Raw genomic sequence first — 26,308 nt, forward strand, 5'->3', positions numbered from 1 at the left:
TAGCATGGCCAATCCACCTAATCTACACATCTTTGGACTGTGAGAGGAAACTGGAGCGTCCAGAGGAAATTCATGAAGACTCGGGAGAACCTGCAAACTCCGCACAGATAAGGCTGGAACTGAACCTGGGTCCCTGGCACTATGAACAGCAGTGTTAACCACTGCATCGCACTTAAATGGCTTGCCCCTTATTCTGAGGTTGTATCCTTTGGTTCTAGGGCAACCCCAGTAAGGGGAAACATTATTTATGCATCGACACTGTCTAGCCCTTTCAGAATTTTGTAAGTTTAAATGAAACCACCTCTCATTTTTAACTATACGGACCCATTGCACTCAATCTCTCCTCATATGAAAATACCATCATCTCAGCATTAGTTTGGTGAACTTTGCTGCTTTCCGTGTATGGCAAGTACATCCTTCCTCAGGTAAGGGGTCCAAAACTGTGCACAATACATTCCGAAGCAGTCTAACCAAGGTTCTGTCTGTGAAGCAAAACATCTTTATTCCTGGCCAAAGAGAAAGTCTACAGTGGGGAAGTGGGGGGCATTCAAAATGGAAATGGGGAGAGTACAGGTCCAATGTGTTCCCTACAGAGAGAAATGAAGGAGCAATAAGTTCAGGGAACCCTGGATAATTAGGACAATTTAGGACTGGATAAGGAAGAAAAGAAAGGCTTATAGTAAGTACAAAGTGAGCCATTCAGCCCTAGAGGAATATAGAAAGTTCAAGAGAGAACTTAAGAAAGCAAATGGAAGATCAAAATGGGGGCATGAAAACAGACTTGCAAAACAATATTAGGGAGAAATAGGACAAAGTCATACTATTATTGGAATGGCCAAAGCAGGTCTGAAAACATAGAAAATGCTGGTAGGTTCCTACCTAATGTAACTTCTCACATTCTACATCTCCTTCACCCAATAATCATTACTCATTTTTAAGATGTAGATGGTGGCAACATGAACACCTTGTTTTCTTTCACTTCTAGCCTTTATCCTTTTGATATCAAATAACTGCTACTTGGACAAGCACTAAGAAGGGAACATGAAGTAAGGGTAGCATATTAATGAAGAAGAAACACTGTCCTGATCTCACACTTGCAGCCAGCAGCTGAACATAGATACTGACTGTGGTCATACTTTAATACTAAGGAGGAATGTACCTGGTGAGTCAGAGCCTTATAGTCAGTGCAGAGACTGAAATAAATTGTGCAAATGTCAGATTCCTGGAGGACACAGTCGCACAACAGGTTCTGTTGCAGATGACTCAGATGTGGGCGGCATATGGAAAATGGCTGATCGGCATGTAGATTGGTGCATTGGCAAGCATAAGAGTCATAGAGATTTACAGCATGGAAACACGCTCTTCGGCCCAACTTGTCCATGTTGCTCTTTTTTTAAACCCCTAAACTAATCCCAGTTGCCTGCATTTGACCCATATCTCTCTACATCCATCTTACTCTTATAACTGTTTAAATGCTGTTTAAAAGCCAAAATTGTACCCGCCTCTACTACAACCTCTAGCACCTTGTTCCAGACACTCACCACACTCTGTGTGAAAAAATTGCCACTCTGGACACTTCTGTATCTCTCCCCTCTTACCTTAAACCTACGCCCTCTAGTTTTAGACTCCCCTACCTTTGGGAAAAGATGTTGACTATCCAGCTGATCTGTGCCCCACATTATTTTATAGACTTCTATAAGATCGCCCCTCAGCCTATCCAGCCTCTCCTTATAACTCAAACCATCAGGTCCCGGTAGCATCCTAATAAATCTTTTCTGCAGTCTTTCTAGTTTAATAATCTTTTCTACAATAGGGTGACCAGAACGGTACACGGTATTCCAACGGTGGCCTTACCAATGTCTTGGATAACTTCAACAAGATGTCAAAACCCCTGTATTTAATGTTCTGACCAATGAAACCAAGTACGCTGAATGCATTCTTCACCACTCTGTCCACTTGTGACTCCACTTTCAAGGAGCTATGATCATGTACCACTAATTTCTTTGTTCTGTAACTCTCCTCAAAGCCCTACTATTGGCTGAGTAAGTTCTGCTCTGGTTCAATCTACCAAAATGCATCACCTGGCATTTAGCTAAATTAAACTCCATCTGCCATTCATCAGCCCACTGGCCCAACTGATCAAGATCCCATTGCAATGGGACATAACTTTCTTCACTGTTCATTATGCCACCAATCTTGGTGTCATCCGCAAACTTAATAACCATGCATCCTATATTCTCATCCAAATCATTAATATAAATGACAAATAACAGTGGACTCAGCACTGATCCCTGAGGCACACCGCTGGTCACAGGCCTCCAGTTTAAAAAACAACTTTCTAAAACCTCTGTCAAGAAGCCAATTTTGAGTCCATTTAGCTACCTCACCCTGGATGCCATGAGATTTAACCTTATGCAACAACCTACCATGTGGTACCTTGTCAAAGGCCTTGTTAAAGTCTATGTAGACAATATCAACTGCCATGCTCTCATTCTTGGCTACCCCTTCAAAAAACTCAATCAAATTTGTGAGACATGATTTTCCACTCACAAAGCCATGCTGTCCCTAATCAGTCCTTGCATCTCTTAATGCTTGTAGATCCTGTCTCTCAAAATACCTTCCAACAACTTACTCACCACAGATGTGAGGCTCACTGGCCTGTAGTTCCCAGGCTTTTCCCTGCAGTCTTTTGAAACAAAGACGCAACATTTGTCACCCTCCAATCCTCAGGCACCTTAACTGTGACTATCGCTAAGGGACACACAATTTCCTTCCTAGCCTCCCACGATGTCCTGGGACACACTTCATCAGGTCCTGGGGATTTATCTACTTTGATGCATTTTAAGATTTTCAGCACCTCTTTCTCCAAGTTCCCTAATATCCATGCTTTACTCAACAGTAAATACTGATGAGAAATATTCCATTAGGATCTCACCCTCACCCATCTCTTGTGGATCTGCATATAGATGACCTTGCTGATCCTTATGAGGCCCTACTCTCTCCCATTTTATTCTTTTGCCCTTTATGTATTTGCAAAAACTCTTTGGATTCTTGTTTTGCCTTATCTGCCAAAACAATTATGTCCCCTTTTTTGCCCTCCTGATTTCTCTCTTAACTCTACTCCTACACCCCCTACACTCTTCAAGAGATTCACTTCATCCCAGCTGTCTATGCATGTCATATGCCTCCTTCTTCTTCTTGACCAGGGCCTCAGTATCCCAAGTCATCCAGGGTTCCCTATTTCTACCAGCCTTGCCCTTCACTCTAAGAGGAATGTGCTTACCCTGAACCCTGGTTAACACAATTTTGAAAGCCTCCCACTTACCAGACGTCCCTTTACCTTCCCACAGACTCCAACAATTAACTTTTGAAAGTTCCTGCCTGATACCATCAAAATTGGCCTTGCCCCAACTTATAATTTTAACTTTTGGGCCAGACCTATCATTCTCCATAGCTGTCTTAAAACTAATAGAATTATGGTCACTGGTCCCAAAGCGATCCCTCATTATCACTTCTGTCACCTGCCCTTCCTTATTTCCCAAGAGGAGGTCATGATTTGTCCCTCTCTAATCAGGCCATTCACATACTGAATGAGAAATTCCTCCTGAATACACTCAACAAATTTCTCTCCAACTAGTACTATGGCTGTCCCAGTTAATGTTGGGAAATTTAAAATCCCTACTATTACCACCCTATTTTTCTTGGAGCTATCTGTAATCTCCTTACATATTTGCTCCTCGATTTCCCAGCAACTATTGGGGACCTATAATGCAACCCTATCAAAGGGATTTCCCCCTTCTTATTTCTCAGTTCCATCCATACAGACTCAGTGGGATATGTCCCCCCTCAGTACTGCTGTGATGTTTTCCCTAATCAAAAGTGCAACTCCCCCTCCTTTCTTACCTCCTGTTCTATCTTTCCTATAGCTTCCGTACCCTTGCTAGTCCTGTCCCTCCCTTAGCCATGTTTCAGGAATTGCTACAATATCCCAGTCCTACGTACCCATCCATGCCCTGAGTTCATCTGCCTTGCCCATCAGGCCTCTTGCATTGAAATAAAGTGGGAAGTGTATTGTAAATGGCAGAACCTTTAGAAGCATCTGGACTTCCCTTGCTGTCTTGCTTTTGCCTGATCTGTCTGGTACTACGATTACTGTCACTGCCTTTACTACTTAATGTGCTCTCTTTAACTTCAGAGGGTCCAATGCCATGGTTAAGAAACAATCTGGCTCCAGCTTAGCACAAGATTTTGCACAGAGCTGAAACCCATTCCTTCCAGCAGATAAGTCATGGCCAACTCAACAAACGTTTGATCACTCAACGATGAAGTAGTGTCTGATAACTAATGTCTCAGCTTTTGTTGCAGTGGAACCAAAAACCCCTCTCATCCATTGCTGCTGTGGGAACCCAGGCTAAAGGCAAAAAAATCTCAGCTCATTGTTAGGCCAACCACCATGCTTGCTGAGACTGTTACTGCTGTAGCTGCAGATACCAGTGTTAAAAGAGACTTTGCAGGGCTCTCATAGCAACCTAACAATCTTTACTTCAGCAGATTATTAGGTTCTATACAGCTGGCAAGCCATGGCGTTCAGTTCTGGTAGTCACCAGAAGGATGTGGAGGCTTTGGAGAGGGTACAGAAGGGGTTTACCAGGAGGCTGTCTGGTTTGGAGGGTATTTGCTATAAGAGATTGGACAAACTTGGTTTGTTTTCACTTGAATGTCAGAGGCTGAGGGGTAACCTGATAGGAGTTTACAAAATTATGAGAATTATGGATAGAATGGAAAGTAAAAAGTCTGACAACACCAGGTTTTAGTCCAACCGTTTTATTTGATAATACTCACAAGCTTTCGAGGGGACTGCCTCTTCGTCAGGTGAATGGAGAGTTCTGGCCTCAGACAGAGCATATAAAGCACAGTTTAGAGATTACTGATTAAAATGTGAATCCTTACACCTAACCTGCTGTTCAAGACCTGAAGTGGCTGACAATGTGAGTGGAAGGAGCACTGATCACAGGTTACAGAGATGTGTATTGTCTCCAGACAGTACAGTAAGTGAGGTTTTGCAAACCCAGGCAAGACACGGGGGTTACAGATAGTGCGACATGAACCCAAGATCCCTGTTGAGACCGTCCTCATGTGTGCGGAACTTGGCTATCAGTCTCTGTTCAGTCCCCTCGAAAGCTTGTGAGTATTATCAAATAAAACGGTTGGACTAAAACCTGGTGTTGTCAGACTTTTTACTGTGTTTATGCCAGTCCAACGCCGGCATTCCCACATCATGACTACTATAGAATGGAAAGAACAGAGAGTCGAAGAGTCTTTTTCCCAGGGTGCTAAGTGCCTGGAATGTGCTGCCAGAGGAGGTGGTAGTAGCAGATACAGTAACAATGTTTAAGAGGCATCCACGAATAGGCAGGGAATAGAGTGATTTGGATCACGTAGAGGCAAAAGTTCCTTAGTTTAGAAAGATGTGTGTAAGTGCAGGCTTGGTGGGCCGAAGGGCCTGTTCCTATGCAGTGCTTTCCAATGCTGAGGCATTGCCCCAGACGAGTGGCAGTGGTTCTGAAGCAGCTATAGCATTCACGCTGTCATTCTTCACCATTGTATTGCCTGTCAAGTAAACTGGTACCAGCCATGAGTATCTCTCAGCCCAGGGTTGCTCGAACATGTCCTGCAAAACCAAGTCCACGTTCCTTTACTGGAAGTCAGCAACGTTATGTCATGTATCTAAAAAGGTTGATCACATGATTTGATGGTGATGTCATTAGGGTATTTGCGGAGACTTTCAGTTTTGTATTCTGCACAGAATAGAGAACCTGCTCAATAAAACCTGCTGTACGTTAGTTCGAACATACATTACAAACCACGTTCTTTTCTTTTTGTTAAAACCCAAAACCCCTAAAATAGTTAGGCCGTTACAGCATCCACCTGCAGCCTGAAGAATAGCACTGTGTAGGAACAATTGCCCAGGCAAAGGCAACATAAGACAAGAACAGCAGGAGTACACAAGACTGAATGTTTTGCTGGATGAAGTTGGTTTAGAAGGCTTGTTTTGTCATGGCTTCTATGTCAGCATTGGAACAAACAGCTTGGTCAGTGGGTGAGGTGGTGTACTCTGGGAGATCTGGGACTCTGTTGAGTGGAAACAAAAATGAAAGGAGACAAACACAAAAACAGAAAATCTCAGCAGGTCTGATAGCATCTGTAGAGAGACAACGGAGCTAATGTTTTGCGTTTGGATGTCTCTTCAACAGAGCCAACCACAATCTGGTTCGCCTTATTCCTGGCAGCAAGCACAACGCTCTCATGATGCATTCAGTGTGCTTGCCTTCATCGGTCAGGGCATTGAGTATAAAAGTTGACGGGTCACACTGCAGCTGTACAGAACCTTAGTTAGGCCTCATTTAGAGTATTGTGTACAATGCTGGTCGCCACACTACAAGAAGGATGTGGGTGCTTTACAGAGGGTAGAGAAGAGGTTTACCAGGACGTTGCCTGGTCTGGAGGGTATTAGCTATGAGGAGAAGTTGGATAAACTCAGTTTGTTCTCATTGAAATGATGGAGGTTGAGGGATGACCTGATAGAGGTTTGCAAGATAAGTCACATGAACAAAGCGAACAGTCAGTTGCTCTTTCCTAGGATAGAAAAGTCAAGTACGAGGAGACATAGATTTAAAGTGCGTGGGGAAAAGTTTAGAGGAGATGCGCAAAGCAAATGTTTTACACAGAGTGTGATGAATGTCTGGAACGCGCTGCCTTGGGAGATGGTGGAGCAGATACGATAGCAGCATTTCAGGGGCAACTAGACAAATACATGAATAAGATGGGACTGGAAGGACTCTGTAACTGCATAAAAGAACAAAGAACAGTACAGCACAGGAAACAGGCCCTTCAGCCCTCCAAACCTGTGCCGTTCATTTGTCCAACTAGACCATTCCTTTTTATCCCTCCATTCCCAGTCTGCTTATGTGACTAACCACGTAAGTCTTAAACGATCCCAGTGTGTCCACCTCCACCACCCTACTTGGCACTGCATTCCAGGCCCCCATCACCCTCTGTGTAAAAAACATCCCTCTGATATCTGAGTTAAACCTCGCCCCCCCCCTCACCCTGAGCCTGTGACCCCTCGTGATCCTCACCTCCGGCCTGGGAAAAAGCTTCCCACTGTTCATCCTTCATAATTTTATACACCTCTATTAGGTCGCCCCTCATTCTCCGTCTTTCCAGGGAGAACAACCCCAGTTTACCCAATCTCTCCTCATAGCTAAGACCTTCCAAACCAGGCAACATCCTGGTTAAACCTCCTGTGCACTCTCTCCAAAGCCTCCACGTCCTTCTGGTAGTGTGGCGACTGGAACTGGACGCAGTACTCCAAATGTGGTTTAACCAACGTTCTATACAGCTGCAACATCAGGCTCCAGTTTTTATACTCTATACCCCGTCCTATAAAGGCAAGCATACCATATGCCTTCTTCACCACCTTCTCCATCTGTGTTGCCACCTTCAAGGATCTGTGGACTTGCACGCCCAGGTCCCTCTGGGTTTCTATACTCTTGATGGTTCTGCCATTTATTGTATAACATTTAAGTTCTACCAAAATGAATCACTTTGCATTTATCTGGATTTATTCCATCTGCCATTTCTCCATATGGTTTTTGTAAGGTAGGCTTCATGATCGGCGCAGGCTTGGAGGCCAAAGGGCCTGTTCCTGTGCTATATTTTTCTTTGTTCTTTGGTGGCCATGTTTTGGTCAATGTGCAATCCACCATGAATTGGAGCAACCCCTTGGAGAGCACCACAGTGCTCCTCCATCATACAAATGGTCTGCTCCATGCTGTTCTGGATGACAGTACAGCTCTCGTGTTGGCCACCTGTGGTTTGATCGCTGAATGGAGTCGTGTTGGGTGTTAAAAAGATCATGGGTTAGTAAACACCCTCTGGTTTGATGTGCAGCTCAAGCATTGAAGCAGTAGCTGATTGGCACAGGTTAAACACATGATGACAGTTGGCAGGACGAGGGGCATTCACCAGCATAGCTGCACACCAACTGCACACTCAGTGAATGGTTATGCTCAGCATTTAGATGCAGCATCCATAAACTTATGCAGATACAGTCAATCCGTGGGAAAAAAATGAAATCCCCTCTCATGGCATAGCGTCAAAGAATGGTGCTTGTAAAGAAAGAGGCCAATTAATCCATCTCTGAAACAGAGAGTGAGCTATCCCTTTCTCCTGCCTAAATTCTCACTTTACTTTTACGTTCAGATAATTATCTAATTCAACTCAATTAAAGCAATTGCCACCCACACACCTGGGAAGTGCATTCCGGATTCTAATCATTCATTGCATAAGTATGTAGGTGAATTTCCAACGCGGATTTATCTTAACTTCCTTGTCATCTCTCTTGACGCAGCAGTGGGTGTGAACTAGGCAATATTACTGATGTTGGCTGCTCCAGCTGGATGGATCTTGAGTATTAGGTGAGGTAAAGGCACCTGCCAGGCAGGTATCAGAGGAATGAAGAAGGATGAACAGCATTTGTGTGGAATATTGGATGTTTCACAGCATTATAAAAATGTTACAGCATTGAAAGAGGCCATTTGGCCCATCATGTCCACATCAGCTGTTCGAATTAGCAATTCACTTAGCGCCTTTCTCCTGCCTTCTACCCATAGCCCTGCACATTCTTCCTTTTCAGATAACAATCTAATTCTTTCTGCAAATGCTTCAGTTGAACCAGCCTCCGTCACACTTAGACAGTGCTGAACACTTGCTGTGTGAAAAAGATTTTCCTCATGCCACATTTGCTTATTTTACCAATTAATTTACACTGGTGCCCTCTTGTTCTCAATCCTTTAGTGAGTGGGAACAGTTTCTCCCTATCTATTCTGTCTCTCCTTATCTACTCACACCCCTCATGGTTTTGAATGCTTCCATCAAATCACCTCTCAACCTTTTCTCCAGGTCGCAGGGGAGATACCAGAGAACTGGAGAACAGCTGATGTGGTTCAGCTATTTAAGGAGGGTTGTAGAGATAGACCAGGCAACTACAGACCAGTAAATCTCACTCTGGATAACACACTGCCACTCAGCCTTGATATCACGCTGCCAGTCAGCCTGTATAATGTGCTGCTGCACTACTCACCTCCAGGCAACATTTGTCTTGCTGCAGCTCAGCTACAAGGAGACCTAACTAAAGCAGCAATTACTGAGAGAAGAGGGTTGGTGCTAGCAGCATTCACTTTAGGAGCTACATTTATCTTCCAGAAATATGCAATCATCTTAAGAAAAAGTGCAAAAAACGTTTTACTGGTTATGTCGAGAATCTTGTTATAAACATTTATCAAGGCAGCTTCTGTCCATTTCATGATGTCATAACTGCATACGCAGAGTATTAATTCTGGATCGCTTTCATTGCAACAAATTAGTCTTGGATTCAGCAATATTTAATCTATAAATCTGTGGTTGCACCTACTGCAGAGCTGCGTCAATCATTTCAGTAAAACACAATAGTGAGGGTGTGAACATTTCCATTCTGAACTGTAAAACATCACCCATCAATCCTGGCCCATTCACAGAGTGCTTTGAACTATAAAACACTCAATTATTAAAATGTGCTAAATGGGAACTATTTGAGACAATGAGTAAAGAGCATGATATACAGTTTATCAGACAGACTTTGGAGACTTTTTTTTCCCTAATACATTGGTAACAAAGTCGCAAGTATTAACAGCAGTATAATTCAACACTATAATCATTAAGTTCTAGAATTTTACCACTACTGAGTAATGTGCATGATCCGCTGACCCATCAGGGGCAGATAATACGGTGATATAAATTAAATTCTAAAAGGATTCCTGAGCTTAGCTTCAAATAAACCCTCCCACAGTGTTTATAACGTGGGTCTGAATCACAATCAGCCAAATGCAGTTATTTAAGTTGTCACAGATTTCCTGAAACCCTCATTCTGCAGGTACCCAACCTGCAGTAAGACTGCACCTATTTCTATAAACAAGCTCAGACCTGTGCTAGCCTTGCTGCCGCGGGGGGAATCTGGATGTCAGGGAGGAGATTGCAGCTGGTGATTATGTCCATTTTCTCTGTCACAGATTTCAAATCCTCTAAAATTAAGCGGATGCTGTGTGATGCATTGATGATTCCATTCTGGGAGTTGCTCAGGTGACTGGTGGCTGTTCGGATCTCCTTGGTGGCGTTCTCGTACATCTGCTTCACCGCCTGCTCCACGTCCTGGTAAAGGCGCCCGTTGCTCTCCCTCAGTTTCTGCTGCAGCAAGGTACTGAACCGCCCTTGGTGGCGAATCTTCACAGCCGGCTTCTCCTCCACTGCGGTCAGGATGTCAGACTGCTCATCCCGAATCACTATCAGGGGTGGAAGGTCACGCTGAATGACCTGCTGGATATCTCGCACTGCTGTCACACAGTCTTCATCCTCATCATCAGTTTCTGAAGCTTCGCCGGGCACCCTGGTTCCAGTCTGTAAGATGCCCACCTGAGATGAGGATGTGAGATACAGCTCCTCTTCAGAGTCCGTCTCAGATGCCTCTCCCTGAATAATGGTCTTGTATTCTGCAGAGGTCATACTTCTTGCTCACCTGAAGAACAGAACACATTGTTATTTTTATGCCCTCTGTACATTCTGCTCCCTCTATCATCACTCAATGACTGAGAATATCAGAACTGATTAACACTGCTGCCTGACAGCAACAGGGACCTGGGTTTGGATCCTGGCTTGGGTCACTGTCTGTGTGGCATCTGCACGTTATCCCTGTGTCTGCGTGGGTTTCCTCCGGATGCTCCAGTTTCCTCTCACAATCTGAAAGGTGTGCTGGTTAGGTGCATTTGCCATGCTAATTTCTCCCTCAGTGTGCCCAAACAGGCATCAGAGTGTGGCAATTAGGGGATTTTCACAGTAACTTCATTGCAGTGTTAATATAACCCTGCCTGTGATAATAATAAACACACTTAAACTTCCCTGGGTGAATGATGGAATTAGGCAGCCAGATCAGATGGTAAATTACTTCAAATGAGGGTAGGGACTGTTCCAGGGAGACAGATCACTGCTTCCAAAAAGTTAGATTTGGCATATGATGATCAGGATCAGCATGACCTCCTGGACTTATGGAGTGGGATCTGGAGGAGGATTCCCAACACAATGCTTGCCTAAACAGCTCCGAATTTGAATTTTGTCTCGTTTCTCAGGAGATCACACGGTTTGGGTAGGATGCAGGGTGTGATATGGTGACAAGAAAGGAACGTGTGGGATAAGCTTACTGGATCATAGTAGAGGCAGGTACAATTTTGTCTCTTAGAAAGCATTTGGACAGTTACATGGGTAAGATGGGTACAGAGGGATATGGGCCAAATGTGGGCAATGGGGGGACTAGCTTAGTGATAAAAAATAGGCGGCATGGACAAGTTGGGCTGAAGGACTTGTTTCCACATTGTAAACCTCTATGACTCTATGACCAGCTCCCTTGCCATCTGTCATGGTTTAGCTGTAAATACAGCCCGTCGATGAAGGCAGTAACTTATAACTTCGGGAGTTTTCTGGCCAGGTAACAGGATGGCCTAGCTGGCTCACTCATCTACCTGGACAGGACACTCATTCCCTACACTACTGGGGAGAACACTGGTCGAGTCAGCAAAACAGTTCGTAATCACCCCACGCTATGTTCATCAACCCAACCCAACCCAACGACCACCACCCCTCCCCCCTCCCCCCCCCTCCCCCCCCCCCCCCCACCCTCCGACCCCCCATCTTTACTAATTTGATTTAGAGACAGAGGTTTACAGTATGGAAATTGGCCCTTTGGCCAACTTGTCTATGTCGCCCTTTTTTTTAAACCACTAAGCTATTCCAAATGCCCGCATTTGGCCCATATCCTGCTACACCTATCTTATCTATGTAACTGTCGAAATGCTTTTTAAAAGACAAAATTATACCCGCCTCTACCACCACATCTGGCAGCTTGTTCCAGACACACACCACCCTCTGTGTGACAAAAGTGTCCAGAGGGACAATTTTTTATCTCTCCCCTCTAGTTTTAGACTCCCCTGCCTTTGGGAAAAGATACTGACTACCTAGCTGATCTGTGCCCCTCATTATTTTATAGATCTCTATAAGGTCACCCCTCAGTCTCCTACACTCCAGGAAAAAATATCAGAGTCTATCCAGCCTCTCCTTATAACTCAAACTATCAAGTCCCAGTAGCATCCCAGTATGTCTTTTCTGCACCCTTTCTAGTTTAATAATACCCTTTCTGTAATAGGGTGACCAGAACTTTATAGAATATTCCAAGCCTTACTAATGTCTTGTACAACTTCCACCAGACGTCCCAACTGCTGTATTCAATGTTCTGACCAATGAAACCAAGTATGCCACATGCCTTCTTCACTGCTCTATCGACCTGTGACTTTCAAGGAGTTATGAACCTGTATCCCATCTTTTGGTTCTATAACTCTCCCCAATGCCCTACCATTAACTGAGTAAATCCTGTCCTGGTTCGATCTATCAAAGTGCATCTTTTGGTTTATTATCGTTACATGTATTGGTACACAGTGCGAAGTATTGTTTCTCCCTATACAGACAAAACATACCATTCATAGAGTACATAGGGGAGAAGGAAAGGAGAGAGTGCAGAATGTAGTGTTACAGTCATAGCTAGGGTGTAGAGAAGGATCAACTTATTATATAGAGGTCCATTCAGAAGTCTGACGGCAACAGGGAAGAAGCTGTTCTTAAATCAGTTGGTGCTTGATCTCAGACTTTTGTATTCTTTTCCCAATGGAAGAACGTGGAAGAGAGTATGTCTGGGGTGCGTTCGGGTCCTTAATTACGCTAAGTGCTTTTGCAAGGTAGTGGGAAGTGTAGACAAAGTCAATGATGGACTGGTTTCCATGATGGACTGGGCTATGTTCACAATCCTTTGTAGTTTTGTCATTTTTATGTGGGGCAGGGCCTGTTTCCATGCTGTAAACCTCTATGACTATAAAAGGTGAGGCTGTCCACTTGGGAAGGAAGAATAGAAAAGCAGAATATAATTTCAATGGAGAGAGACTGCAGAATGCTGCAGTATAGAGGGATTTGGATGTATTTGCTTACACTTGTTGGTCAATTTGCCTCTGACAGAGAAAAGTCATTCATGTATCCTTGTACATGAATGACAAATGTTAGTCTGCAAGTATAGGAAGTTATTGGAGAGGCAACTGGATGTTCATTCGGCTAATTCCTGGGATGAAGGGGTTATTTAAAGATGGAGACGAGGAGGAATTTCTTCTTTCAGAGGCTTGTTAGTCTCTGGAATTCTTCAATTTGTGTTGCCTGCCTAGGGTCAGTGTTAAGCACATCCCCTCATGACTTCAAATGAACTTGTAGACTGGGAAGAGTTGTAAACCCATTGTCTTGGTCCAGGTAGGAGCCAACAATATAGGCAGAACTAGAAATAATGATCCGTTGAATAAGTTAAAATGCAGGTCATCATTTTAGGATTCAAGTGCTAATTGGCACAGGGTCCAGCAGATTTGAGAATGAGACACCTAATTGAAGAACGCTGGAGGAAAAAAAGGAGTTTTGACCCATGGTGCACTAACACTCTATACTCAGAGGAGTGGGGCGGGGGCAGGGTGTTGCTTATTTAGTAGGAAGCGGCTCAGGGGCGGGGTAAGGACAGGAGCTTCTTATGTGCGTCAGGGAGGTGGGTTGGGCAGAAGTGTTATATAGCAGCACAAAGCTTCGAGGGACTCAGACTGATGAAGCCATACACACAGTGTTCTTGGAATATTTTACCTGTTGAATGATAGGGGGACAAATCTTTGATATTTTGCCACTCTTTTGGGCCTTCTCAGCCCTGCAGATGCTCTGCACTTTGTTTCTCAATTCAAACATCCCTTATTTTCCCACAGATAATTATCTGAATAGAAAAGAGAAAAGGCAGGACAATGCTCATTTGGACAGCCAGTGCAGACACGATGGGCTGAATGGCTCTTCCATACCTGACACAGTCTCAGGATATGGGGTAGGCCATTTAGGACTGAGATGAGGAAAAATTTCTTCACTCAAAGGGTAGTGAACCTTTGGCATTCTCTACCGAAGATTTTAACAGGATCAAGGAGTTATAGGGAGAGAGTGGGAATTTGGCACTGAAACAGAGGAGCAGCCATGATCATACTGAATAGTGGAGCAGGTTAGAAGAGCCGAATGGCCTATTCCTGCTCTAAGTTTGTGTGTGACACCTTTGTGACTCTCCCACACCCCCCCCCCCCGCCCTTCAGTCAAAGTGTTCCTTCCTCTTTTGCAATTGTTGACCACCCTGACGGAATTACAACAATGATTAAACTTCAAAAGCACCTCAACTGTGAATCATTTTGAAGCCAAAAGGTGCTATGAAAATGCATGAAAAGTCTCCTATTTCTTTCACACAGCACAAAATGAAGCCAGTTGGTCCATCACATCAAGATCTAATCAATTAGTCCCTTAATAAAAAAAATGGGAAATTCTGGCACAGTGGCACAGGAGTTAACACTGTTGCCCCACAGAACACAGGTTCAATTCCTGGCTTGGAATTTGCATGTTTGGAGTCTGCACATTCTCCCCGTGTCTGTGTGGGTTTCTTCTGGGTGCTCTGGTTTCCTCCCACAGTCTGAAAGATGTACTGGTTAGGGTGCATTGGGCTATGCTAAATTCTTCCTCAGTGTAACCCGAACAGGCACCAGAGTGTGGCAACTAGGGCATTTTCACACTAACTTCATTGCAATGTTAATGTAAGCCTACTTGTAACACAAATAAATAAAACTTGAGACTACTCATAGGATCAGGCCGCAGCTTCAGGGGAGAAATGTATTGTTTGTACAGGCGAGAACAGGTTGGAAGGGCAGAATGGCCACCTCCTGCTGTCCCCACCTGACGTCACAAATACCCAGCCTCCCATTGGTTGGTTGGGCTGTCAATCAGGTAATGGCAGCCCAATCACCGCAGGCAGTGGGTGGAGCCGCTCCGAGCGGCGGGGACGTTTGCAGGCGCCCCGGGACCGCCGCCTCCGCTCGGCCCTGAATCCCCGGTACTGACCAAAATAATTCACCACTTACTGTGACCAATCCACCTTTCACCCTCACTCACTCCGGGCTGCAAGGTTCAGGCCGCCGCTCGGAAAGGTTTAGTCCTCGACAGGCCTCGCGCTGCGTCTCCCCCAGCAAAACAAGGAGCCTGCTCACGTGATCGTCTCAGCTTGGTTGTTCTGGCTGTTCGCCTGCTACAGCTCCCCCAGCAGGCCCGGAGGGAATGTTACACCTCCCCCAGCAGGCCCGGAGGGAGCAATACACCTCAATGTTACAGCTCACCCAGCAGGCCCGGAGGGAGCATTACACCCCAATGTTACATCTCCCCCAGCAGGCCCGGAGGGAGCAATACACCTCAATGTTACAGCTCCTCCAGCAGGCCCGGAGGGAGCAATACACCTCAATGTTACAGCTCCCCCAGCAGGCCCGGAGGGAGCAATGCACCTCAATGTTACAGCTCCCCCAGCAGGCCCGGAGGGAGCAATGCAGCGCAATGTTACAGCTCCCCCAGCAGGCCCGGAGGGAGCATTAGTGATGGTGCATTGCCCCCTGGCGGTGTGGAAGGTGCATTGATGGTAAATGTCTCCTGGAGGTTGGGTACAGCATTGATAACATTGGCCATTTGCAGGGTAAATGGTACCTACCTGAATCAGGGAATGTTTATGAACATCTTGTGCCGAGTTCCGAATGTCTGATTTAGTTATGAGAGAAGTCTGGAGAAATTAGAAACTTTTACCTTTTTAGGGGAAGGGCAGAGCAGCATGGAAAGCTAAATCATACATAATTCCTTACAGTTAATTGTATGTGTTCAGACAGCTTCAGAATAGTTAAAGGTGAAAATTAGGATGCATATCAGGACGTTCGTAACATAAAATGTCACTAACAGTTGGAATATTCTTCCAAGCAGAGTTATTGAAGCAAGTGTGCTGGGAATTTCTGATTACTGCATTTTAGTGACAATTGGAATTTTCCAAATGCAAGAAACTAAGTGAGTAAAATTACCTTCCTTATCCATAATTATTTTACAAGTTAAATAATTTATAAAATAATGGCAGAAGGATTGGTAACTAAGATGTGGAGATGCTGTCGTTGGACTGGGGTGGGCAGATTACCTGTAAAGGCTCACATCCCAACTATTATCCTGAAATTGAGTATCGCTTCTGGGCCTTTTGGCTAAGATCAAGTGTAGTATTGACATGCTGCACTTGTTGAAGTCATTAGGTTACATTTCAGTTTCATTTAAAGCAATTTTTAAAAGCAGCATCTCGGCCTTTTGGCTAAGATGCAAATAAGGTGAAGCCTTGGAGCAGGAGCTATACCTACTCCAATCAGCTTGGACCATGTAGGTCAAACCCAAGGTGAGAGCCCTGTCTTGTCAGCTTGGATCAGGAATGTCCCAACTTGTTGAGACTCTGAATTGGACTTGATTGGATCGAATTGGAATAAAAACTTTGTCTATGTAATGCTCTGTTTGTGAACCCAACTCGCCACTGACCTGATGAAGGGGCAGCACTCCAAAAGCTTGTGCTTCCAAATCAACTAGTTGGATTTTAACCTGGTGTTGTGAGACTTCTTACTGGTAATTAGAGTTTACAGATTTACAGTCATTGACAAAAAAGGGCAGAAGTGACACAAGGGAAAAGAAATTCCACAGTTTGATGTTCCAATGCGGAATGTTGGAGACCGGTGAAAGCAGATTCAATAATGAATTTGAAAGGCAGTTGGATGATTTGATTTGATTTATTATTGTCACGTGTATTGGGATACAGTGATAAGTATTGTTTCTTGCACACTATACAAAGCATAGCATTCATAGAGTAAAAGGAGAGAAGGAAAGAAGGTGCAGAATGTAGTGTTAAAGTCATAGCAAGGGTGTGGAGAAAGGTCAACTTAATAAAAGGTAGATGCATTCAAAAGTCTGATGGCAGCAGGGAAGAAGCTGTTCTTGAGTCGGTTGGTATGTGATCTGAGACTTTTGTATCATTTTCCCAATGGAAGAAGGTGGAAGAGAGAATGTCTGGGATGTGTGGGGTCTTGATTATGCTGGCTGTCTTGCCGAGGCAGCAGAAAGTGTAGCTGGGGCGACACGGTGTCACACTGGTTAGCACTTCTACGTCAAAGTACCAGGGACCTGGGTTCAATTCCCAGCTTGGGTGACTGTGCAGAGTTTGAATGTTCTCCCTGTGTCTGCGTGGGTTTCCTCCGGATGCTCCAGTTTCCTCCCACAGTCCAAAGATGTGCAGGCTAGGTTGTTTGGCCATGCTAAAATTGCACCTTATTGTCCTGGGATGCGTAGGTTAGAGGGATTAGTGGGTTAAATATGTAGGGATATGAGGTCTGGGTGGGATTGTGGTCGGTGCAGACTCGATGGGCTGAATGGCCTCTTTCTGTACATAGAGTTTCTATGATTCTCTGGCCATGCTAAATTGCTCCTTAGTGTCAGGGGGCTATGGGTGGGGTTGTTGTTGGTGCAGGCTTGATGGGCCTCCTTCTGCACTGTATTCTATAATTCTATGGAATCAACGGATGGGTAGTTGGTTTGAGGAATAGACTGGGTTTTGTTCACAACCCTTTGTAGTTTCTTGTGGCCTTGGACGGAGCAGGAGCCATCCGTAAAAGTTGGTGAGAGTCGTAATGGGCATGCCAAATCTCCTTAGCCTTCTGAAAAAGTAGAGGCATTGCAGAGCTTTCTTAACTTCAGCATCATTGTGGAGGGACCAGGGCAGGTTAGGAAGAAAATGTGTGGGGCAAGAGGGACAGAGCAGAGAAATGGGTCTTTTGGACAACAAAGAGCCAGCACAGATACAGCATCTTCCTGTGTTTACCATTCTACTGTTCAAAAAATACTGTCCCTTCTTCACCGCTCACACGTACCTATCTGTTTCTTATTACGTCCCACCTCATTCCAGGAACATTGCTCATTTCCTCATGAACCTACATACACTACCTGTTTTCATAGCTTCGGGTGGAAAGACCTCCACATATTCCACAATACAGCTTTGAGCAGATATGCCTGACTTAATCATAACCCTGTAATTTTCAGCAAATATCTGTTCGGTATATAATCTTGTGTTTATGTTGATTTAAACTGTTCAGGTGACACTCCAGTCAGAGTTGATGGTACTTTAGTGTAACTTTCCTTTGAGTGGGATGTCAAAGGTCTACTTTTTAAACAGAAGCTGCTGGAAATGCTGAACAGGTCAGGCAGCCTCTGAGCTGTGCTGAGAAATTTCCTGTATCTGCAGTGTTCAGTTTTCCGTGGAGTTACAGATTCCATGGCACTATTAGAAGCAGAGCAGGAAGTATTTTCTTGGTGCCATGACCAACATTCTTTCCACAACCAACACTGCTAAAAATAGATGAATCAGTTATTCATCAGTGTGTTATTTGTGAGAACGGACTGTCTGTCAAATGCAGCTATCTTTTGGATCTGCTTTCTTCAATCTAGTCATTGGAAACTCAGATAAGGAAATGTGTCCACACCATGTTTGGCTACAAGACCATATTCTGATGTTGGGGAAAGTCCAACCCATTTGGCAAGGCTGTGAACCCACTTTGGCATGACTTGCACATGTGAGAAATGTGGCCAGTTACTGTGAAGTTGTATTTGTGAACCTGAGCACCTACTGTCCCACATGTGGTCACTGAACCTGTCCTTCAGGTAACTGAAAATGGTCATTTGGTCCCTTGGAGCTGCGGAATTCAACCATTCAATTGTATCATGGCTGACCTGTACTTTAACTCTGTCCGCCTGCCGTGATGCCGTATCCATCAACATTCTTACTTCATGAAAACCTGGGGAGGCATTGGCATTGACCTATTAATCCAGGACTCGGGGTAATACTCTTGTGACCTAGCAGGGAGGTTCGCTTGTGCTGTTGGAAGGAGTTTAAACTAATTTGGCAGGGGGTTGGGGTACAGGGTGGAAGTACGACAGGGGTTGATGCACAGCCAAATGCAGAAGAGAAACTAAGCCAGTTTGGAAGACCCGGGTTTGATTCCCGGCTTCGGTCACTGTCTGTGCGGAGTCTGCACATTCTCCCCGTGTCTGCATGGATTTCCTCCCTTCCTCCCACAGTCAGAAAGCTAGAGGCATTGGCCGTGCTAAATTCTCCCTCAGTGTACCCGAACAGGCGCCGGAGTGTGGCCACTAGGGGATTTTCACTGTAACTTCATTGCAGTGTTAATGTAAGCCTACTTGTGATATTAATAAATAAACTTCTCTTTAGAAACTCTTAAAATTCAAGGCACAAGGGAATGTGGCAAGGCTGCATGACATTTATCTTCATGTAATGAGTCTTCCAGGTTAAAGGCAGATTAATTGAGGGTGTTGATTAAGACATGGGAATGTGTTATCACTGTGTCACTCTGCCTCCAAGGCTGCCTTAGTTTTTCTTCTATATTTGATTCTGCATCACTCCCCTGTGGTACCTCCACTCTGTATTGCAATCACAGAGACGTGGTTGGAGGTGAGATGGGGTGGGGTGGGGTGAGGGGTGTTAGAGCTGGTGTTCATAGGGCTCGGTGTGGAGCCCCTGCTGCTGTTTGTTTTATATTTTAACGATTTGGACTAGAATGTGAGGGGCACGCTTGAGAAATTTGCACAAAACTTGGCCGTGTAATGGAGCGGGTAGAGGAAAGCTGTAAGCTCCAAAATGGCATCGATGGACTAGTGGAGTAGGAGGGAAAGTAGCAAATGGAGTTCACCTCTGCGGAGTGTGAGGTAATGCATTTAGGGAGGTTGAACAATGCTCAACAAACAGGAATATACTGAGACGGGTAGATGGCATGAAAGATGTTGGCGTGCAAGTGCGCAGGTCCCTAAAGGTAGCAGAACAGATGGATAAGGTGTAAAGAAAGCATAAGGAATGCTGTTCTTCATTGGCAGAGGTAAAGAATATAAAAGTAAGGATATAACATTGGAATTGTATAAGACACTGGTGAGGCCACAACTTTTTATTTATTTGTTGGTATCACAAGTAGGCTTACATTAACACTGCAGTGAAGTTGTGAAAATCCCCTAGTTGCCACCCAACCTTTTGGACTGTGGAAGGAAACTGGAGCACCTAGAGGAAACCAGACACGGGGAGAATGTGCAGACTCCGCACAGACAGTCATCCAAGCTGGGAATCAGCTGTGAGGCAGCAGTGCTAACCATTGTGTTCAGTTCTGGTCACCACATTACAGGAAGGATGTAATTTCTCTGGAGAGAGCACGGTGAAGATTGATTAGAATGTTACCAGGGCTGGAGAATTGTAGCTATGGGGAGGGATTGAAGAGGTTGGGTTGTTTTCCTTGCAACAGAGAAGGGTGTTATGTTTGAGGTAGACAAAATTGTGAGAGGTAGAGATAGAGTGGACAGGAGAACCTGTTTCCCTTGCAGAAAGTTCAAAAACCAAAGATCATAGATTCAAAACTGGCTTGTCATAGAAGACATGATGTGGATGTGCCGGCGTTGGACTGGCGTAAACACAGTAAAAAGTCTGACAACACCAGGTTTTAGTCCAACCGATTTATTTGATAATAGACTCACAAGCTTTCGGGGTTAGTCCCTTCGTCAGGTGAATGGAGAGTTCTGGCCTCAGACAGAGCATATAAAGCACAGACAGTTTAGAGATTACTGATTAGAATGCGAATCCTTACACCTAACCTGCTGTTCAAGACCTGAAGTGGCTGATAATGTGAGTGGAAGGAGCACTGATCACAGGTTAAAGAGATGTGTATTGTCTCCAGACAGTACAATAAGTGAGGTTTAGCAAACCCAGGCAAGTCACGGGGGTTACAGATAGTGCGACATGAACCCAAGATCCCTGTTGAGACCGTCCTCATGTGTGCGGAACTTGGCTATCAGTCTCTGCTCAGCGACTCTGCGCTGTCGTGTGTCGTGAAGGCCGCATTGGAGAATGCTTACCGGAAGATCAGAGGCTGAATGCCCGTGACCACTGAAGTGTTCGCCAACAGGAAGGGAACAGTCTTGCCTGGTGATTGTCTCAACAGGGATCTTGGGTTCATGTCGCACTATCTGTAACCCCCGTGACTTGCCTGGGTTTGCAAAACCTCACTTACTGTACTGTCTGGAGACAATACACATCTCTGTAACCTGTGATCAGTGCTCCTTCCACTCACATTGTCAACCACTTCAGGTCTTGAACAACAGGTTAGGTGTAAGGATTTGCATTCTAATCAGTAATCTCTAAACTGTCTGTGCTTTATATGCTCTGTCTGAGGCCAGAGCTCTGCATTCACCTGACGAAGGGACTAACCCCGAAAGCTTGTGAGTCTATTATCAAATAAATCGGTTGGACTTAAACCTGGTGTTGTCAGACTTTTTACTTGGTCATAGAAGACAGACGGCTGCAGTGGAAGGGTGTGTTCCTGAATGGAGGGCTGTGACAAGTGGTGTTCCTCAGGAATCAGTGCTGGGACCATTGCTGTCTGCCATATATAAAAATGGTTTGGAGGAAAATGTGACTGAATTGATCAGTAAGTTTGCGGGCGACACAAAGGTTGGTGGATTTGCGGATAGCGATGAGGACCATCAGAGGATACAGCAGGATATAGATCAGCCGGAGACTCGGGCGAAGAGATGGTAGATGGAGTTTAATCGGGACAGTGTGAGGTAATGCATTTTGGAAGGTCTAATATAGTTAGGAAATAAATGGCAGAACCCATGAGAGTATTGATAGGCAGAGGGATCTGGATATACAGATACACAGGTCACTGAAAGTGGCAATGCTGGTGGAGAAGGTAGTCAAGAAGGCATACGGCATGCTTGCCTTCATCGGCCGAGGTATTGAGTTTAAAAATTGACAAGTCATGTTGCAGCTTTATAGAACCTTATTTAGGCCACACTTGGAATATAGTGTTCAGTTCTGGTCACCACACTACCAGAAGGATGTGGAGGCTTCAGCGAGGGTACAGAAAAGATTTACCAGGATGTTGCCCTGGTATGGAGGGCATTAGCTATGAGGAGAGTTTGAAGAAACTTGGTTTGTTCTCACTGGAGCGACGGAGGTTGAGGGGAGACCTGATAGAAATCTACAAGATTATGAGAGGCATGGACAGAGTGGATAGTCAGAAGCTTTTTCACAGGATGGAAGAGTCAATTACTAGGTTTAAGGTGCGAGGGGCAAGGTTTAAAGATGTATGAGGCAGATTATTTACGCAGAGAGCAGTGGAACTCGTTGCTGGGGGAGTTAGTGGCAGCGGATATAGTAGTGACTTTTGAGGGGCATGTTGACAAGTCGGGCAGCGCAGTCGGTGCAGGCTTAGGGGGCCGAAGGGCCTGTTCCTGTGCTGTAATTTTCTTTGTTCTTTCTTCTTTGAGACATGAGGAAAAATGTTTTTATGCAGAGGGTGGTAGGTGACCCAAGATTGCTTTGGCAGATAAGAATCCAAAGAGCTTCCACAAATACATAAAGAGCAAAAGAGTAACTCAGGAGAGAGTAAGGCCTCTTAAGGATCAACAGGCTTATCTCCTTGAATTTGCCTCTTGAGTTGGTGTGGAGACAGAAACTCTAAACTGGCTTATTGACAGGTGACAGAGGGTAAAGGTCAAAGGGTGTCTCTATAACTGGAAGTCTGTCCAGTGATGTACCACGGGGATCAGTGCTGGGTCCCCTAGCTGTTTGTAGGTGTATATTAATGATGTAGATGCGAATGTGGGAGGTCCGATCAGTAAGGTGGTAGATGACACAAAAATTGGTGATGTGATAGTGAGGAGAAACCCTTATTACAGATGATATAGACAGGCAGGTCAGATGGACAGAAGACTGGCAATAGTAATTCAACCCTGAAAAGTGTGAGATGATGCATTTTGGGAAGATGAACAAAGTAACATGACGTGCACAGGCAGCTGTGATCAAACGGATCCTTTGAAAAGTATACAGAGAGTTAAGCAAGAAATTGGGGATGGGGGAAAGGGGGACATGAGATTGTTTTGGCAGATAAGGCAAAGGAGACTCCAAAGAGCTTTTACAAATACATAAAGGGCAAAAGAGTAACAAGGGAGAGAGTAAAGTCCCTTAACAAGGTCATCTATGTGTGGATCTACAAGAGATGGGTGAAAGGCATGGATATTAATAATAATAGAGGCGGGTACAATTTTGTGTTTTTAAAAAAGCATTTAGACAGTTACATGAGTGAAATGGGTAGAGAGGGATATGGGCCAAGTGCAGGCAGTTGGGAATAGCTTTGTGTAAAAGTTGGGAGGCATAGATAAGTTAGGCCGAAGGCCCGGTTTCCATGTGGTGAGCCTCTATGACTCTTATCACGACCATGAAACCATTTTCAATTGTCATAAAAGCCCATCTGGTTCACTAATGTCCTTTAGGGAAGGAAATTTCCCATCCTTACGTGTGACTCCAGATCCATGGGTGGTTTACACTTAAATGCCCTCTGAAACGGCCAAACGAGCCTTCAGTTCAAGGGCAATTAGGGATGGGCCTAATCCCAACAGCTTTTTGTGGGGACAGAGTTCAGATTTTTGTTGCCCTGTGTGTGAAGAAATTCTCCATGACATTTCCCCTAACAGAACGTTGCAACTCAGAAGGAGGCCATTCAGCCCATTGTGACTAACTTGGCTCTTTATTGGTGCTGGGATTAATATATTGTAATATATATAAATGATTTGAAGGAGAATGTGGGTGGTCTGATTGATAAATTTGCGGATGACACAAAGATTGGATCTTTAGAAAGGCACCGGGTTATCAGTACAGGCTCGATGGACCGAAGGGCTCGTCCCCTGTGCTGTAATGTTCTTTGTTTTGTTCCAAGTATCTAATTATTTTGATTCTTCTCTTTCCCCAGAGCCCTGTAGTTTTTTATCTCCTTCCAGGTAGTTATTCTGTTCTCTTTTGCAGGTTATTATTAAATCTGCTTCCACTACCCTTTCAGGAAGTGCTTTCCTGGTCACGGAAAACAATTTCTCTGATTGCTGTACCACCTCTTCCTGCAAACAAATTCTCTAAATTTCTCTCCTGTAATTATTCATTATTTATCAAATCTCCTCTTAAACTTTGCCCCTGAATCAGTAATTCAAAATCAATTCAAATATGACGGGTAGGGTGGTGGAGGCAGGAACGTTGGACTCGTTTAAGGTTCAGTTAGACAGACACATGAGTGAAACGAGGATGGAGGGTTATGGTAGGGGCTATTAAATAAGGTCAGAACCTCGGGAGACACCGGAAATGCAGACTTGTCAGTTAACGTTTTTGTCTTTTTATTCCACAGGTGGAGGTCTACCTCGTTGTCAAACGAGGAGCATGCACACGGTGGATCATGCGTGGGCTGCTCTTGGAAGTTCTGGGAGTGGCCTAGTACTTCGTGTCGGTGTGTGTGCTTGATCGTGGACCGGTAGACGGGCTGTGCAGATACATGGATTTGGGCCTGTGTCTGTGGGAGTTTGTGCATTCTCCCTGTGGTTGCATGGGTTTCCTCCGGGCGCTCCGGTTTCCTCCCACACCCCAAAGATGTGCTCTTAGGCTGATTGGTTTACCAAATTGACACTATTCTCCCCTGAATCTGGCTAAGTTAGGGGTTCCATTCGTAGACACGCAGGGTAGAATAGGTGTAGGGTGATGCGGCGGCGCGGGCTCGTTGGGCCGAAGGGCCTGTTTCCCGTGCTGGGTTGTTCTTTGTTCTTTGTTCTATGACAGATTATAAAATCCCTTCGGTGCAGAGAGAGGCCGTTCAGCCCATTGAGTCTGCACCAGCTTCTCACCCAAGCCCTCTGCCCCATCCCTGAAACCCTGCACATTTAGCATGGCCAAACCACCCAACCTACACACCCCTGGCCTGTGTTAAGAAACTTGAGCACCTGGAGGAAGCCCACACAGACACGGAGAGAACATGCGAACTCCACACAGTAACCCAAGGCCGGAATCGAACCCAGCTCCCTGGTGCTGTGAAGCAGCCGTGCTCACCCCTCTGTCATCGTGCTACAATGTTAGAAACCTGAAATAAAAACAGAAGATGTTGGAAAAACTCAGCAGATCTGGCAGCATTTGTGGAGAGAGGAACAACATTAACTTTTCAGACCACTGACCTTTCTTCAAAACACATCGGAATTTGTCATTCTCATATGTTTCCTCGAGGAATGAAAGCTCCACTGGAAATGCACAATATTCTATTAATCAGTCACATTAAAGAGACACCGCAAGTAAAATGTGAATCAACAACTATATTAAGTATAAATAGAAACCAGCTGGTACTTTAGAACCAGACCCATTATTTCAAATTATTCAAAAACATCAAAGAAGAATCAGGGAAATAGACGTGTGCAGTAGAACAAAGTACAATACAACAGAGGAACAGGCCCTTCAGCCCTCCAAGCCTGCACTGATCATGTGTCCCTAACTAGACCATCTGTTTGTATCTCTCTATTCCCAGTCTGTTCATGTGGCTATCTAGATATGTCTTAAATAATCCTAGCGTGTCCGCCTCAACCACCTTGCTTGGCAGTGCATTCCAGGCTCCCACCACCCTCTGTGTAAAATACGTCCCCCGCACATCTGTACTGAACCTTGCCCCCCTCACCTTGAGCTTGTGACCCCTTGTGTTTGTCACCTCTGACCTGGGGAAAAGGCTTCCCGCTGTTCACCCTACCTATGCCCTTCATAATTTTATACACCTCTATTAGGTCACTCCTCAACCTCCTCCTTTCCAGGGAGAACAACCCCAGTTTACCCAATCTCTCCTCATAGCTAAGATCCTCCATACCAGGCAACATCCTGTAAACCTTTTCTGTACTCTCTCCAAAGCCTCCACGTCCTCCTGGTAGTGTGGCAACCAGAACTGGACGCAGTATTACAAATGTGGCCTAACCAACGTTTTATATAGCCTCAACATCACATGCCAACTTTTATACTCTATGCCCCGTCCAATAAAGGCAAGCGTACCATATGCCTTCTTCACCACTTTTTCCACCTGTGCTGGCATCTTTAAAGATCTGTGGACTTGCACACCCAGGTCCCTCTGTGTCTCTATACTCCTGATGGTTCTGCCATTTACTGTATAGCTCCCCCCTACATCAGATCTACCAAAATGCTTCACTTCACATTTATCTGGATTAAATTCCATCTGCCATTTCTCTGCCCAATTTTCCACCCTATCTGTATCCTGCTGTTCTCTGACAATGTTCATCACTATCTGCAACTTCAGCAATTTTTGTGTCATCCACAAACTTACTGATCACACCAGCTACATCTTCTTCCAAATCATTTATATATATCACA

At 44.8% G+C, this 26,308-nt stretch overlaps 1 protein-coding gene, 1 long non-coding RNA gene and 1 other non-coding gene across 5 annotated transcripts; 2 read left to right on the top strand and 1 right to left on the bottom strand.

Moving 5' to 3' along the window:
- Positions 1 to 9,288: 9,288 nt before the first annotated feature.
- Positions 9,289 to 15,164, bottom strand: bloc1s3 (biogenesis of lysosomal organelles complex-1, subunit 3). Of its 3 annotated transcripts, none has more exons than XM_080181951.1 (2): positions 15,136 to 15,164; positions 9,289 to 10,612 (listed from the first exon to the last, which is right to left on the bottom strand). In XM_080181951.1, exon 2 carries the CDS (start codon positions 10,597 to 10,599, stop codon positions 10,018 to 10,020), a length of 582 nt encoding a protein of 193 aa, XP_080038077.1. In that variant the 5' UTR covers positions 10,600 to 10,612; positions 15,136 to 15,164; the 3' UTR covers positions 9,289 to 10,017. The 3 variants fall into 3 exon arrangements, 2 of the variants coding, with proteins under 2 accessions (XP_080038077.1, XP_080038076.1); XM_080181950.1 differs by having other exon boundaries at positions 15,105 to 15,164; XR_013885317.1 differs by lacking the exon at positions 9,289 to 10,612 and adding an exon at positions 13,832 to 13,930 and having other exon boundaries at positions 15,105 to 15,164.
- On the top strand, positions 15,011 to 25,377 carry LOC145337162 (uncharacterized). The gene is made up of 3 exons (XR_013885318.1): positions 15,011 to 15,076; positions 15,982 to 16,062; positions 24,306 to 25,377. It is a non-coding gene; the product is annotated as an uncharacterized LOC145337162 (long non-coding RNA).
- Positions 16,228 to 16,418, top strand: LOC145337199 (U2 spliceosomal RNA). Its single transcript, XR_013885325.1, has one exon. It is a non-coding gene; the product is annotated as a U2 spliceosomal RNA (small nuclear RNA).
- Positions 25,378 to 26,308: the final 931 nt, after the last annotated feature.

This window comes from Carcharhinus amblyrhynchos, unplaced genomic scaffold, assembly GCF_965287045.1.
Source record: "Carcharhinus amblyrhynchos unplaced genomic scaffold, sCarAmb.v2.hapA scaffold_44, whole genome shotgun sequence".
NCBI lineage: Eukaryota > Metazoa > Chordata > Chondrichthyes > Carcharhiniformes > Carcharhinidae > Carcharhinus > Carcharhinus amblyrhynchos.